Below are 16,669 nucleotides of genomic sequence, written 5' to 3' on the forward strand. Positions count from 1 at the left end.
CTTCCCTGGTCTGGTATTTTGCTCAGAATGCTTAGTCACCACTTTAACAAATAATTCTGATGAAATTATTCCTTGGGGTTATGTTTCAAGCAAAAGGGAATCCTCTCCCCCAGTTCCAGTCACCGTTCACCTACTTCGCTCCAGCACCAGTCTCATCTGTTTTATGATTGTCCCAGTTTTGTGGCAGCCATCTTTAGACTGCCTTTTCTCCTTGTCATAGCTGAGGGAAAAAGAGCCCTGGGTCAAACAGGAGAGCTGTAACTCTCTACGACCTCAGAGGGCACCCCTCTTTGCTTCACCACCCCTACAGGGTGGCTTTGGTTCTATTGGAGCCCACCGACAGGGAGAACTTGGCACAGGAATGTGGAGACCCACACCACATGTCCAATTTCTGCCATGACACCAACTGGAAGTCCACTGCAGTTGTAAATTAATAACATGGCTGTTAAGTGAATTTGGTTTCTCCACTGAGTTTGCTTGTTGGAAGGTTACAAAAGTGGATCACATTACTCTAGGAACTGCAACAGTCATAAATATTTTAGGATATTATTTATTATTATTATTATTATTATTATTATTATTATTATTATTATTATCTTCTTTTTAAGATATTATTTTATTGTTATTATATTACTGATTTTATTATCTATTTTGATTATATTTTTGTACTATTGCATTTATCCCATTTGTTAGCCACTCTGAGTCTGTTTTGGAATGAGTGGCATATAAATACAATAAAATAAATAAAATAAAATATGAATCAGTTGTCAAGCATCCAAATGTAAATCATGTGACCATGGGGATGCTGCAATGATTGTAAGGAAAAATTGTCATATGTCACTATTTTTAGTGTGGTTGTAACTTCGAACAGTCGCTAAATGAATTGTTTAAATTGGGGACTTACACTCTGTACACTCAAGTATCTGCTTGAAGCAGGATGCCGAACTAAACTTGAATCTAGTAGAGACGTTGCTATCTTCTTAATATGGAAATTTTAGCCATGATAAATATCACTGTAAACAATAATTAACAATAACCACTGTGGGTGTACTCATTTAAATATTAAATATTCCTTTATAAAATAAAAAACATACTAATTGCTGATAATTTAAATCTATACAGACCTTCCAGTAGTCAGATTGTAAACTGTAGTACCTCTGGTATGCAGATAATGCTGAAATAGAAAAAAATATATATGAAAAAATAATACAAATTATAGGAAATATATTTAACAAAAATATTCTGGCTATATAAATAAAGTTACTGCATGGGAGAAACAGAAATAAAAACATATATCCATTTATACAGAATTTCAGCAAAATTGTTATGGATCTAAATTATGTACATTCATATTCACATGCATTTGCAAATTTTATTTAAACAAAATGTGCATCCTAGGCAGTATACATTGTTCCTAATAGTCTTATAGGTTCATAAAAATTATGAACTTTTCAACTCATTCATGTAAGGACATGTTTTGTGATGAAAAAAGCCACACTTTTATGTTAAAAGACATACCAAGTGGGTAATACCAGAGACCCATATGTATTTATTTATTGCTATATTAATATTTTAATAACAATTTTTAAAATTGGAGCACTTTTTTAAAAAGCCTGAATGGACAGACAGAAGCAGCAGAGGAATACAATCATCTTGCAACAAGCTGGGCAGCAATCAATCAATCAATCAATCAATCAATCAATCAATCAATCAAATAATAGTAAAGATAGACTGGGAAGCAGTGTGACGTTGTAGGAAACTTTTAACCAGGAACTAGGGAGAGAATGTGTAAAAGGTAAAGAATTGGAGGAAAAGTGGGGAAGGTAGGGCAGAAAATATTAGACAGGAATATTGAAGGAACATATCCCAAGAAAAGTAAAAAGTAGAAATCAGAAACAGAGGAAACGCTAAGAGACAGTTCCAAAAGTAAAGAAGACAAGAAATTTAGAACTAAAGAGATTCTAAAAAGTTGAGGGGAAACAAGGAAACATGAACAGCCCATATCCAATCCTTTTATAGGTTCTTTTTATTTTTCTGTAATAGAAGTTTTAAAAACGTTAAAGAGTAAAAGCCCCATATTATTTTTTTAAAAGACACTAAACAAGTGAATTTCTTCCTATTTTTTATTTTTTTCTCCAGCTTCACAAAACAACTTTTTTTATATATATATGTAGATTGTTCTGAGTTCAGGTTTTGCCCCATGTAATATTTTGTGTGTCTGTGCGACGTTTCGGTGAAATCACATTCACCATCATCAGGCTGAAGTTATAAGCTTTGTGCTGCTGTAAATATGGAATGTTTGCAACTGCCATTTGTTCCTTTTATATAGTGTTGGGGGTGGAGATTTGGTTTGAATGTAGCAAATAGATTGAGTGACTATGTTTTAGTGATTTGATTGGTTGGTGGAATCACAATTACTTGAAGGATTGACATGGTGATGATTATGATATGTTTTTTTGTTTAAGGCTGGTTTCCAAATCTCTGGTAGGCGGGACGTGTCATCCCTTTTGTTGATGATGGTGAATGTGATTTCACCGAAACGTCGCATACACACTCAAAATATTACACAGGGCAAAACCCGAACTCAGAACAATCTACATACATATACCCGTGAAAATCTACGAAAACACACACACATATATGTGTGTGTGTGTGTGTGTGTTAAATGTTTTTAGCTGGAATTTTAAAATTAAGGGAGACTAGGATGGTCCCATTTCGGCCTTGAACAAGGCCGAAATGGGACCATCCTAGTCTCCCTTAATTTTAAAATTCCAGCTAAAAACATTTAACACATACAGAATATAGTTGTCGGCTATAAAATATATTAACTGCCTTGTAGTGGTCCTGGGTTGGGCCTAGAGGCAAAAAAGGAGCTGTGACGTTCCTTAAAATATACCAGGGTGATCCGACATAAATATATATATATATGTCAAATGTTTTTTTAGAGGCAAAAAGGAGCTGTGACGTTACTTCAAATATACCAGGGTGATCCGACATAAAAAAACAATATATATTGTTCTGAGTTCGGGTTTTGCCCCGTGTAATATTTGGAGTGTCCATGCGACGTTTCGGTGAAATCACATTCACCATCATCAGGCTGAAGTTATAAGCTTCGCGATGTTGTGTTTGTGGAGAATTTTACTGATTTTATCTGTGGTGCCTTTGATGTAAGGGAGGAGGGCGATGCCATTGTCCTGTTCTGTGTCTTGGTTCTTGGGGGGTGTCTCTTTTTGGATTAAGTTGTTGATTGCCTCTCTTTGGAATCCATTGGAAATTAATACATTTGTGAAACTGTGTAATTCAGGTTCCAGGTGGTCTTTGTCGGCTAGGCGTTTGGTTCTGGAAATGAGGGTCGGCTACGGAATTGATCTGTGCAGGGTGGTGCTGGCATTTTGCGTTCAAGTAGCGGTTGGTGTGTGTCTTCTTCTGGTAGACGGTATGTCCTAGGGAGCCATCGGGATTTTTGTAGATTAGGACATCCAGGAAGGGAAGTTTGTTGTTGATTTCTATTTCCATGGTGAATTGTATTTTGGGGTGTAGGTTGTTGAGATGTGTGAGAAAGCTGTCCAGTTTTTCTTTCCCATGTGGCCAAATTACGAAGGTATCATCTACATATCTAAGCCAGAGTTTGGGTGTGTATTCAGATTTGTCCAAGGCGTTGGTTTCAAAATATTCCATGTATAAGTTTGCGATGACGGGTGACAGGGGTGATCCCATGGGGGTTCCTTCTATCTGTTTGTATCTTTGTCCATTGTGGATAAAGTATGTACCAAATTAATTTCCAAAACAGAACACTACAGCAAAAGGATAATCATGGAAGCCATCGAGATAGAAAAACATCCCCAAAATATGAACAAGCGGGATGATATCTCCCGCTTACCAGACATCTGGAAACCAGCCCTCAAACGTATCCCAGCCATAGAAACCAGACTCAGAACACACATTGCAAAACAATCAAGTAGCCTGCATGCTCCAACTACTCAGGATATCACGCCTAATCTACAAACATTAACTAATCAGCATACCTCAGCTACATCAACGACCCCAGATGTTACCCCACTGACTCACCAGGAAGTTTCTACACAGCAGGCAATTGCTGAGCCACCAAACCACACCCAGCCACCAGTATTTATAGAAGGAAGCCAGCTCAGGTCTCGCAGTGTTCGCCCTAGAACAAGGACAGAAACACCAGCCTGAAGATGACGAGTGGGACCTCGTCAAAACATCGCCAGAAATTTCCAAATCCTACACGGGAAGAAACCCAAATATACCAAGACTGTCATACCTGTACCCGTGAAAATCTAAGAAAACATATATATATATATATATATATATATATATATATATATATATATATATATATATATTTTGCTTAGTTGACAGGACCCGGAGAAGGCCAACTCTGTGGGACCTAACTGGTCGCTGGGATTCGTGCGGCAGAAGGCGGTCCCGGAGATATTGTGGTCCGGTGCCATGAAGGGCTTTATAGGTCATAACCAACACTTTGAATTGTGACCGGAAACTGATCGGCAACCAATGCAGACTGCGGAGTGTTCGTGTGACATGGGCATATTTAGGAAAGCCAATGATAGCTCTCGCAGCTGCATTCTGCACGATCTGAAGTTTCCGAACACTTTTCAAAGGTAGCCCCATGTTGAGAGCATTACAGAAGTCGAGCCTCGAGGTGATGAGGGCATGAGTGACTGTGAGCAGTGACTCCCGGTCCAAATAGGGCCGCAACTGGTGCACCAGGCGAACCTGGGCAAACGCCCCCCTCGCCACAGCCGAAAGATGATGTTCCAATGTCAGCTGTGGATCGAGGAGGACACCCAAGTTGCGATCCCTCTCTGAGGGGGTCAACATTTCCTCCCCCCCCCAGGGTAATGGACGGACAGATAGAATTGTCCTTGGGAGGCAAGACCCACAGCCACTCCGTCTTATCCGGGTTGAGTTTGAGTCTGTTGACACCCATCCAGACCCCAACAGCCTCCAGGCACCGGCACATCACTTCCACTGCTTCGCTGACTGGACAAGGGGTGGAGATGTAAAGCTGGGTATCATCTGCATATTGATGATATCTCACCCCATGCCATTGGATGATCTCACCCAGCGGTTTCATGTAGATATTAAATAGTAGGGGGGAGAGGACCGACCCCTGAGGCACCCCACAAGGGAGTAACCTAGAGGTCGACATGTGACCCCCCACTAACACCGACTGTGACCGACCAGAGAGGTAGGAGGAGAACCACTGAAGAACAGTGCCTCCCACTCCCAACCCCTCCAGCCGGTGCAGGAGGATACCATGGTCGATCGTATCGAAAGCCACTGAGAGGTCAAGAAGCACCAGGACAGGGGATAAACCCCTGTCCCGGGCCCGCCAGAGATCATCCATCAGCGCGACCAAAGCAGTTTCCGTGCTGTAGCCGGGCCTGAATCCTGACTGTTGAGGACCTAGATAATCGGCTTCTTCCAAGGACCGCTGGAGCTGGAGCGCCACCACCTTCTCAACAACCTTCCCCATAAAGGGAAGTTTGGAGACTCGTCGATAGTTGTTGAGAATGGCTGGGTCCAGGGAAGGCTTCTTGAGGAGGGGCCGCACAAGTGCCTCCTTGTAGGGATCCGGGAAGGACCCCCTCCCCAAAGAAGCGTTGACAATCTCCTGGACCCAGCTCCGTGTCACCTCCCTGCTGGCTGAAACCAGCCAAGAGGGACACGGATCCAGTAAACAGGTGGCGGAACTCACAGCTCCAATGGCCTTGTCCACTTCATCAGGTGTCACCAGATGAAAGTCTTCCCAGACAGGTGGACAAGTACGTGCCCCAGTCACCTCGACTGACTCGTTGTCAGTCGACTCTGTATTCCAATTGGAGTCGAGGTCCGCTCGGATACGAGCGATTTTATCAGCGAAAAACGTGTTAAAATCGTCGGCACTACTCTGCAAGGGCTCCCCAACTCCCCCCTGATTAAGAAGGGAGCGGGTCACCCTAAACAGAGCAGCCGGGCGGGATTCCGCTAATGCAATGAAGGCGGCATGATACGCGCATCTTGCCGCCTTGAGCGCCACTTTGTAAGTCTTAACATGTGCTCTTACAAGTGTTCGATCGGATTCGGACTTATTCTTCCTCCATCGCTTCTCTAGGCGTCTCTTCTGGCGTTTCAACTCCCGCAGCTCCTCGTTGAACCATGGAGCTCTACGGGGTCTAGTGCCACGGAGAGGTCGCAACGGCGCAATCCGGTCAAGAGCCTCCCCTGCAGCCTTGTTCCAGGCCTCAGCCAGAGACTCTGCCGAACTGTGTACGAGTGTATCTGGAATAACCCCAAGCGCCTTTTGAAAGCCCTCTGGGTCCATCAGGCGTCTGGGGCGGAACAGCTTAATCGGTTCCGCCTTCCTGCAGGGAAGGATTGGAGCCAGGAAGTCAAGCCGCAGTAGAAAATGGTCCGACCATGACAAAGGCAACACTTCTAGGCCCCTTAGTCTCAGACCATTACTCAGTTGCTCAGAGAGGAATACCATGTCGGGTGCGTGCCCCCCCCTCGTGAGTCGGACCCTGTACTACTTGGGTCAGGTCCATGGCTGTCATTGTGGCCATGAACTCCTGTGCCAGTCCAGAGGTTTCGCCGAGCGACGGCAGGTTAAAGTCCCCCAAGACAATAAGTCTGGGGAACCCCACCGCCAACCCGGCTACCTCCTCAAGCAGCACAGGCAGGGCTTGTGACACGCAGCTGGGAGGCAGGTACGTGAGAAACAAGCCCACCTGAACCCCTAAGTCCAACTTCACCAGGAGGGACTCGCAACCCGCAATCTCTGGAGCAACGAGTCTACGCAAGCCAAGGCTCTCGCTGGCTATAATAGCCACTCCTCCCCCCCTTCCCTGGGGTCGAGGCTGATGCCATATCTGAAACCCGGCTGGGCAAATTTCAGAGAAAGGAACTCCTCCCTCTGGGCCCAGCCAGGTTTCAGTAACACATGCCAGGTCGGCCTCCTCATCCAGGATCAGATCCCGGATGAGGAGAGCTTTATTTACCACCGACCTGACATTGAGTAGCAGCAGCTTGAGCCCAGGGCCAGAATTACACTCATCACCAGTACCCAGGATTGGGTTCACAGAGCCGGAACAAGGGATCGTTATTAAGCAACGATCTCTTGTTCCCCTGGAACGGCTAGCTCTGTGGCCCCCGCCATATCTGCCTCTCCCCAGCAAGACCAGAATATTCCGACCCTCTACCACTCCAGATATTGGTGCCCCCTCCCCTCCTGTCTCTCCAGTGTCAGGTAGGCTAATCAAATCATTCATACCATTTCCATTTATTTCATCCATACCAGAGTCCCACCCAGCCCACCCATAACAATCATACATTTCATACATATTGTCATACCCACCCCAATAATTCATTAGTTTGAAAAAACCCTTCTAATAAATTAGCTAAAATATTAATTATTAAAAATTCCATATAAAGATTCAATTAAAAACCAGTATAAATATCAATTACACTAAAATAGGATACCAATTAACGCTAAGTTATTCTCAAGATCTTAATAGAATAGCATATAATTATTAAAAAATCGTTAGTTATAAAGTGCTAAAGTTATAGAGTGCAAAAAATATAGGAAATAATTAAGTTGATATTCCATCAGGTCAGCAATACAGCACCAGTTCTAAAGAGTGAGTCCTGGAGAGAAAAGTTCAATGACCAAGGAGAAGTCCTAGCATATTGTTCTTCAGGATCTTGGGATCTTTGGTGCCAGCCACTGCCACTGGCTGGCACTCTCAGGTCTTTCTCCGGATCCAAAATCACTTTTGCTCCTCTGCTCCAAGTCTCCAGTCCCTCTACAGTCTTATATGATTTTAATACAAACTCCATGTGGTCCCAGTAAAATGAGCTTCAATCTCTGACTCGGTCTCTTCCTTCCTTCTAAGTCCACCTATTCCGATGGCCCCTCCGATACCGGGCGCCCCCACCATCTGGCGCTACGGCTTCTCAGGACCATCCGGTTCAATGGTGAGGATCCAGCTGGCTTGCTCAGTTTCAACAATATTACAACCACTTAAGGCAGCAGCAGCAGCAGCAGCAGGCAGATGACTCAACGAAAAGAAGAGAAACAGCGAATAACAGCCAATGGTAAGCAGCAAGTAGACGGGCAAAGCGGCAGCCGGCTCCATTTTCATCAGGCGGCCGCCATTTCCTGAGCCCCAGCTGATTGCCTGGTGATATCTCCGTGGCGAAAACAGCCCGTAGAGCACCGCGGAGCAGGCGGGCATCAGAATCTCCTCAGATTGAATAGAGGAGTGTCTTCCTCTGGGGCTCTGTCTTCTCTCTGCTCTCTGTCCCTCCAAAACAAACGAACAACAAACGGAGGCAACAGGCGGTGTGCCTCAATGCCGCAGATGACAGGCGGCTCAGCCACGTCACATCGCCGCGGTCGCCATTTTCAGAGCCCAGCTGATCAAACTGCCTACTCTGCCGACTCTGGGGTAAAGAAGGGGCAGAAACAGCGTGGGGGAAACAGGGGGCGAGGGTCCTCCTAGGCAGCAAATGCTCACCTCTCCAGAACTGCGAGTCCTGTATAGCATTAACCAGGGGTTCCTATATTATTCGATGTTATCTACCGTAGCCAGTGGAGCAGCAGTTCCACCCCTCCTCTCTGCTCCCCCACCGGAACCGGAATCCCCCATTGCATTAAAATTTGTTTTTCTGAAATCCAATACTTTGGTTGCAGTATAGGATTGCTCACAATCAGTTTTTACATCAAACCACAAATATAGATGTTCACTGCAACTTAGATTTTCTCCCACCTTAACCTCTGAAACCCAATTCCCATTCGTAAAAACTAAATCTAGAATATTCTCCCCTCTAGTTGGTGTCTTAACCAGCTGTGCCAGAGCTGCTCCTGTAAAGGCCTCTACTATATTCTTACAGTAGCCCTGCACCAGGCTGGGAAGACTGAATCTGCAATAGGGAAGCAGCTTGGTGTGAAGAAATCAACTCTGGGAGCAATAATTACAAAATGGAAGACATAGAAGACTGCTGATAATCTCCCTTGATCTGGGACTACACACAAGATCTCATCCCGTGGGGTCAAAATGATCACAAGAACGGTGAGCAAAAATTCCAGACCCACACAGGGGAACCTAGTGAATGACCTGCAGAAAGCTGGGACCAACGTAACAAAGGCTACCATCAGTAACACACTACGCCACCAGGGACTCAAGATTCTGCAGTGCCAGACGTGTCCCCCTGCTTAAGCCAGTACATGTCCAGGCCTGTCTGAAGTTTGCTAGAGAGCATTTGGATGATCCAGAAGAGTATTGGGAGAATGTCATATGGTCAGATGAAACTAAAGTAGAACTGTTTGGTAGAAACACAACTCGTCGTGTTTGGAGGAAGAAGAATGCTGAGTTGCATCCAAAGAACACCATACCTACTGTGAAGCATGGGGGTGGCAACATCATGTTTTGGGGTGGTTTCTCTGCAAAGGGACCAGGACGACTGATCCGTGTACATGAAAGAATTAATGGGGTCATGTATTGTGAGATTTTGAGTGCAAACCACCTTCCATCAGCAAGGGCACTGAAGATAAAATGTGGCTGGATCTTTCCGCATGACAATGATCCCAAATACACCACCAGGGCAACAAAGGAATGACTTCGAAAGAAGCATTTTAAGGTCCTGGAGCAGCCTAGCCAGTCTCCAGATCTCAACCTTATAAAAAACTTTTGGAGGGAGTTGAAAGTCTGTGTTGCCCAGCGACAGTCCCAAAACATCACTGCTCTTGAGGAGATTTGCATGGAGGAATGGGCCAACATACCAGCAACAGTGTGTGCCAACCTTATGAGGACTTACAGAAAATGTTTGACCTCTGTCATTGCCAACAAAGGATACATAACAAAGTATTGAGATGAACTTTTGTTATTGACCAAATACTTATTTTTCACCATAATTTGGAAATAAATTCATTAAAAATCATACAATGTGATTTTCTGGATGTATTTTCTCATGTTGTCTCTCATAGTTGAGGTCTACCTATGATGTCAATTTCAGGCCTCTTTCATCTTTTTAAGTGGGAGAACATGCACAATTGGTGTCTGACTAAATACCTTCCCCCCCCCCCATTGTACTTATGAATTCTTACTAACTACATTTAAGATATATGCTTATTTATACTACTATTCCTTCGCACCATAAAGTCGTACAACTGTAAAGTGTCTGCTATGTTGCACACACTCCTCCCTCCCTTTTTTTCTTTCTTCTCTATCCTGTTTCCTATTCCCCTTTCAACCATAGATTCTTTCAATACTGTAATTAATTTAGACTAATCTAGACTAATTTGATAATGAAAACAATACCAATTTGATCTACATCGGATTTGTTTTAAAATATTATATATTTGGGGGGGGGATCTGGCAGCGGAAGGCGGAAGGACTTGGAACGTGAGAGGGTTGGTGAAAGTTAGACTGACAGAAGATCTCAAGGTAGGCAAACCGGAAGAAGCGCACAGGAAAAAAAAGGGAGGATCAGTGGCCTAGCTCACTCATTAATTATTTATCTGGACATTTTAATTATACAGAACATTAAATAATTTAACGATCTACACAAACTGACAATATATCCAGCCTTTTCTGATTTGGGAAAGTTACTTTACTCCATTTGGTTTCTTTTTGGATTACTTGAAGTATTGACTCTAATCTCTTCCTTTTGGATTATTGGATTTACTGATACTGATCTCTGACATATGATATCTTATCTGAATCTCTAGAACTTGCAACAGATATTTTCGGACTTCCAATAGACGTTAATATTGATGTAAATCCTGAACTTTTAAATTTGTAATTTCTTCATTTGGAATATCTGGAACTCTGACTGATACTGGTATTGGCACTTCCATAGGATATTTCGAAATAATTAATTTTATGAAACATCAGTATATCTAGAAATTAATACCTTGATTTTGAATTAATAATTGTGCCATGAATGAATTAACTATTGAAATATTAAAATGTATTTAATAATGTTATCTGATTTATATATACTTATACAATATCATATATACTTATATTTGTATCCTATTTAAAAACTAATTTTAATTGATTTGTTATTTATATATACATTGGTATCTCTACTTATGAACTTAATTTGTTCTGTGACCAGGTTCGTAAGTAGAAACGTTTGTAAAAAGAAGCAATTTTTCCCATAGGAATCAAGGCAAAAGCGAATAATGCATGCAAACCATTTAGGAAAATCCAAAACTATAAGGCTTTTTTAAAAAAGTGGTGGCCGGAGGAAGCGGTGGGCGAGAGGTAATTTTGGAAGTGAGATCGGGCGGAGAACATAGCAGCAAGCAAGAAGTAATTTTGGAAGCGATATCAGGCAGAGAACGTAGCAGTAGGTGAGGGGAATTTTAAAGTGATATCAGGCAGAGAACGTAGCAGAAGGCGAGGGGAATTTTAAAGTGATATCAGGCAGAGAACGTAGCAGCAGGCAAGGGGCATTTTGGGAGCAAGCCAGAGGAGCTCTCCGCAGCCACCCGATCTCGCTTCAAAATCCCCCTCGCCTGCTGCTACGTTCTCTCCCTGATCTTGCTTCAGAATGCCCCTTGCCTGCTGCTACCTTCGCCACCCATTCTCTCTCTTCTCCAATGCCTTCGCGCTTTGCCATGATGGTAGGAGAAAGGATGGGGGGAAGGTTAGAGTCCCTGCAGGGCAAAGCCTGGCTCCAGTTCCCTTGCAATCATCAGAGCCTGCAAACTTAAAAGCGCTTGTTTTGCCCGCTGCTCACAGCAGCAGCTGAGAGAGAAGCGAGAGTTCATAAGTTGAAAATGGTCTTGAGAAGAGTCAAAAGAACCTTGAACCCCCGGTTCGTATCTCAAAAAGTTCGTACGTAGAGGTGTTTGTAAGTAGAGGTACCACTGTATATCGATATTCCAAATTCTTTCTTCTGTTTTCTCCTTTCTCCTCTTAAGCTCTCCTTTTCCTTTTTTCTGATATAGACTAAAGACCTATTAAGCAATTAAGCAATTAACCTTATTGATTTGATCAAATTATTGATTAAAATAGGTGTTGATTGCTTACCTGAACACCTCTTCTCGTACGCTGAGCGGGTACAGCAGTCATGTGGGTTGCTCGCTGTCCAATCCACAGAGGACCAAGCCTAGTATTTAAATAGCCTGCTGGATCCGCCCCTTCCCCAGAATTCACGAATCCATAGACTTAGGCTCAAGTGTGGTGGCTCAAATAGTGCTCAACTCTCATGATAGGAAAAAATACATGTTAAAGGATATAACCAGAGTTAGAATAGAAAAAGGGAGGGAAGTGACTGCTGTACCCGCTCAGCATACGAGAAGAATCGTTCAGGTAAGCAATCAATAATGCTCTACTCTCTTGATAGAATAGGCGTTGATTGCTTACCTGAACGCCTCTTCTCGTACGGTGAGCGGGTACAGCAGTCACATGGGTTGCTCATGTCCAATCCGGTGGAACTGAGCCTAGTATTAAAAAAGCTTGCCGGATCCGCCCCTTCCCCAGAATTCGCGAATCCATAGACTAGGCTCAGTTGTGAAGCTCTGTAGTGTTCAACTCTCATTGTTAGAGGAAGAAAGATATAGAAAGGTAAAGAAGACACATACAAGGGCGGGAAGTGACTGCTGTACCCGCTCACCGTACGAGAAGAGGCGTTCAGGTAAGCAATCAACGCCTATTCTCCGTACTGAAGGAGCGGGTCCAGCAGTCACATGGGACATACCCAATAGATGGTCCCTAGGGTGGGATTAGCTTGCTATCGTGTGAGATAACGGATTGGAGTACCCTTCTGCCGAAGGCAGCGTCCGCTGAAGCGTGAGAATCAATCTTGTAGTGCCTGATGAAGGAATTTGGCGAGGCCCAAGTGGCTGCTTTGCAGACCTCCTCCAACGGGGCTTGAGTCGCCCAAGCGGCCGAGGTGGCTGCGCTCCTGGTGGAATGCGCTGTGATGTTCCTTGGAACTGAGAGGGAGGCCGACTCATAGGCCTTAGATATAGTCCCTCTGATCCAACGGCCTATTACTGTTGAAGACACTTTGGCCCCCATGACTCTGGGATGATAGGCTACAAAAAGTGCTTCTGACCTCCGAAAGGGTCCTGTGCGTTGGATATAGATTCTCAGCGCTCTGGTGAGATCCAGGGTGTGCCATCTAATTGCCAAGGGATGGTCTCGTTGGAGGCAGAAGGAAGGTAGGACAATATCCTGAGATCTGTGGAACATGGAACTGACCTTGGGTAAGAAGGTGGGGTCCAGTCGCAAGACTACCTTGTCCTGATGGAATTGGCAAAGGTCCTGCCTGATTGAGAGGGCAGCCAGCTCCGAAATGCGTCGAGCAGAGGTAATAGCCACCAGGAATGCTACCTTAAAGGATAGGTACCTGAGGGACGCCGATTTTAGGGGTTCGTATGGTGCCTGCGTGAGGGAATGGAGAACCCGTGGCAAATCCCATGATGGGTACCTGTGGACCTTGGAAGGTCTGAGGTTGGCTATGCCCTTGAGGAATTCCTGAACTTCAGGGAAGGATCGGAGAGGCTGTCTGCGGGGACCTCCTAGGACAGATGAAATGGCTGCCAGATGACGCCGGAGGGTGCTGGTGGAAAGTCCTTTATGGAAGCCTTGCATAAGGAAGGAAATTATTCTGTGTATGGGGATGCACAGAGGGGAGAGACCTTCCTGTAGACACCACTGGTGAAACTTGGACCACGTGTGGTCGTAGATTCGATTGGTCGAACCCCTTCTGGCTTTTAAAATGACCTCCACTGAATCGGGGTCATGACCACGCAGCTCTAAATCTCTCCTGATAACAGCCAGGCGGTGAGGTGGAACCACTCCGGGTCTGGATGGAAGGAGGCCCCCTGCCGCAGCATATCCCCCGAAACGGGGAGTCGCCAAGGGTCCTGGACGGACAGCTGTTGGAGATCCGCGAACCAGGGCCGGCGGGGCCAGTGAGGGGCGATTAGGATTACTCGGGCCCTCTCGGTGAGGACCTTGTGAATCACGTCCGGGAGGATTGGAATTGGAGGAAATGCGTAGAGTAGGCCTGGAGGCCATGGACTCCGGAGGGCATTGATTGCTTCCGCTCCCGGGGATGGAAATCTGGAATAGAAGCGAGGGAGTTGGGCGTTCGCATTGGTCGCGAAGAGATCCAGAATTGGTAGGCCGAATCTGAGGGTGATTTGATGGAACAGGTCTTGATGGAGGTTCCATTCTCCTGGGTCTATCGTTGCCCGGGATAGCCAATCCGCCTGGACGTTGAGACTCCCCGAGATGTGATCGGCTAGGAGCGACTGGAGATGTTTTTCCGCCCAAAGGCCCAGCTTGAGGGCCTCCCTCATGAGAGCCTTGGATCTCGTGCCCCCCTGTCTGCAAATGTGGCTTTTCGTGGCAATGTTGTCGGTGAGAATGAGAACGTGCCGGTTGGGAATGCGAGGAGAGAAATGCTTCAGAGCCAGGGAAACGGCTCTTAACTCTAGCCAATTGATTGGCCTGGAAGCTTCCTCCGGGGACCACGTGCCCTGGGCTATCATCCCCTGGGCGTGGGCGCCCCATCCCGATAGACTGGCATCTGTGGTGATGACAAATTGATCCGGGCACCTGAACGGGGATCCTCTGTCCATGGCCGGAGACTTCCACCACTTGAAGGATCTGCGAACACTCAGTGGGATGACAATGCGTCGATTTGAGTTGCTGTGCCCTGATCTCTGAAAAGGTAACAGGAGCCACTGGAGTTCCCTAGCATGAAGGCGAGCCCAGGGAATGATGCCTATGCATGACACCATCTTCCCCAAAAGGGAAGATAGAGTGACTATGGAAACTGAAGAATTAGATAAAATGTTAGAAATTAACTCCACTATACTGAGTTTTCTCTCGGGAGAGAGAAAAACCTGGGAGGATTCTGAATCAATAATGGATCCCAGGTGAGAAATGGATGTGGAGGGTTGGAGGTGGCTCTTATCAAAGTTGATGGAAAATCCATGGTCCTGAAGGACTGACATGGTGACAGAAAGGTCTGTTTTCACTTTCTCTAGGGAGTTCCCATGAATTAAAATATCATCAAGATAACATAAAATGTGGATGGGAAACGCCCTGATATAGGCCGCCAGGGAGCCCAAGAGCTTTGTAAAGACCCGAGGGGCCGAGGAAAGGCCAAATGGCATCGCCCTATACTGGAAATGCCTGCCTTGAAAGGAAAAACGTAAAAATTTTCTGTGGCATTTGGCTATAGGAATGTGAAGGTAGGCCTCAGTGAGGTCTAAGGAGACCATGAAATCTCCCGAGTGAATGGCGGCCAAAATAGAAGACAAGGAGTGCATCTTAAACTTCCTATATTTGATGAATAAATTTAGTTTCTTTAAATCCAAAATAGCTCTCCAACCTCCGGAGGACTTTGGAACCATAAATAGGATGGAGTAAAAACCTAGGCCCTTCTGACCGGAAGGGACCGGTTGAATGGCTCTGATGGACAATAGATGAGAAATGGCCTCCTCCATACGGTTACAATCTGAGGATGACCTGGGAGAAGGGCAGGAAATAAAACGTTTAGGGGGAGGAGAAATAAATTCTAAAAGAAGGCCTGTTTGAACAGTGTCAATGACCCAAGGGTCCTTGGAGGTGAGACGCCAATTAGAGGCGAAATGAGCTAGGCGACCCCCTATGGGAATAGAGGTAGGATTACCATCTAGGTTTTTTTGAAGCCCTGTTAGAGGAAGCTCCCCTTTGGAAGCGAAACCCTCTACCCCTGGAGTTCCTACCTTGGGAACGAAAGCGGGGGGAATACTGACCTGGAGATCTCTGGTAGGAAGCCGCTTGATCTTGCTGGCGCCCTGGGCGACGAAAGGACTGCGTTTTGGTAGCCTTTTTTGTGGTTGGACCCAAAACTTTCTTCTTGTCCGTGGTTTCCGTGAGGAGTGGATCCAGAAGATCACCGAAGAGAAGGTCGCGCTTTAAGGGACCCTGGGATAACTGCCACTTTTGGCGAACTCCCGCTTGCCAAGGGCGAATCCATAGGAGTCTTCTTGCCGTAGTAGAAGCTGCAATAGCCTTAGCAGAAAACCTAGTAGATTGCAAGGTGGCATCAGCCACGTACTGGGCAGCTGCAAAAACCTTGTTGAAGTCTTGTTGACCTCTCAAGTCATCGGGAGGAATATGCTGTTGAAGTTGGCGAAGCCACAGCAGCATGGCTCTGGAGAAAAAGGAAGCCGCTGCAGAGCTTTTAGTGGCCCAGGAATCAGCGGTGAATCCTCTTTTGAGCATTTGCTCAATGCGCTTGTCCTCTGGGCGGAGGACTTCCTCCGCCTCGCCTGGCACAGCCGCTGCCGAGTGAAGAATCTTGACAGGTTCATCCGGTTTGGGAAAGGATAGAAGCTCTTCATAGGAAGAGGAAAGTTTGTACAACTTTCTGTCCTTGGTGGAGGGATTAAGGCCAGAGGCTGGAAATTCCCACTGTTTGAGTAAGGCATCTTTAAACAACTTAGGCATAGGAATTACCTCGTTATCCTCCTGTTCCTCTGTGAAGTAAGGTAAATTCTCCTCCGGGGGATCAGTGGAAGTGGAGGCTTGTTTCTCCTGGGCCGCTAATCCCGTAGAAATTCTAGCTTTGAGGAGGAGAGATTTGAATAATTGAGAAGGAAAAATAGTAATAGGAGGAGGAACCT

The 16,669-nt window shown here is 45.4% G+C and overlaps 1 protein-coding gene across 4 annotated transcripts in view; it reads right to left on the reverse strand.

Annotated features, from left to right (window-relative positions):
* The window catches only part of KDM6A (lysine demethylase 6A), a 279,276-nt gene that overhangs the window by 200,394 nt on the left and 62,213 nt on the right, over positions 1–16,669 (reverse strand). For all 4 annotated transcript variants that reach the window (XM_070750519.1, XM_070750522.1, XM_070750520.1 and 1 more), the window contains exon 4: positions 1,125–1,174. In XM_070750519.1, the coding sequence (XP_070606620.1) occupies positions 1,125–1,174 (50 nt within the window). The remainder of the gene's footprint in view (positions 1–1,124; positions 1,175–16,669) is intronic.

The sequence above is a fragment of the Erythrolamprus reginae genome, chromosome 4 (assembly GCF_031021105.1).
Source record: "Erythrolamprus reginae isolate rEryReg1 chromosome 4, rEryReg1.hap1, whole genome shotgun sequence".
Classification (NCBI taxonomy): Eukaryota; Metazoa; Chordata; class Lepidosauria; order Squamata; family Dipsadidae; genus Erythrolamprus; species Erythrolamprus reginae.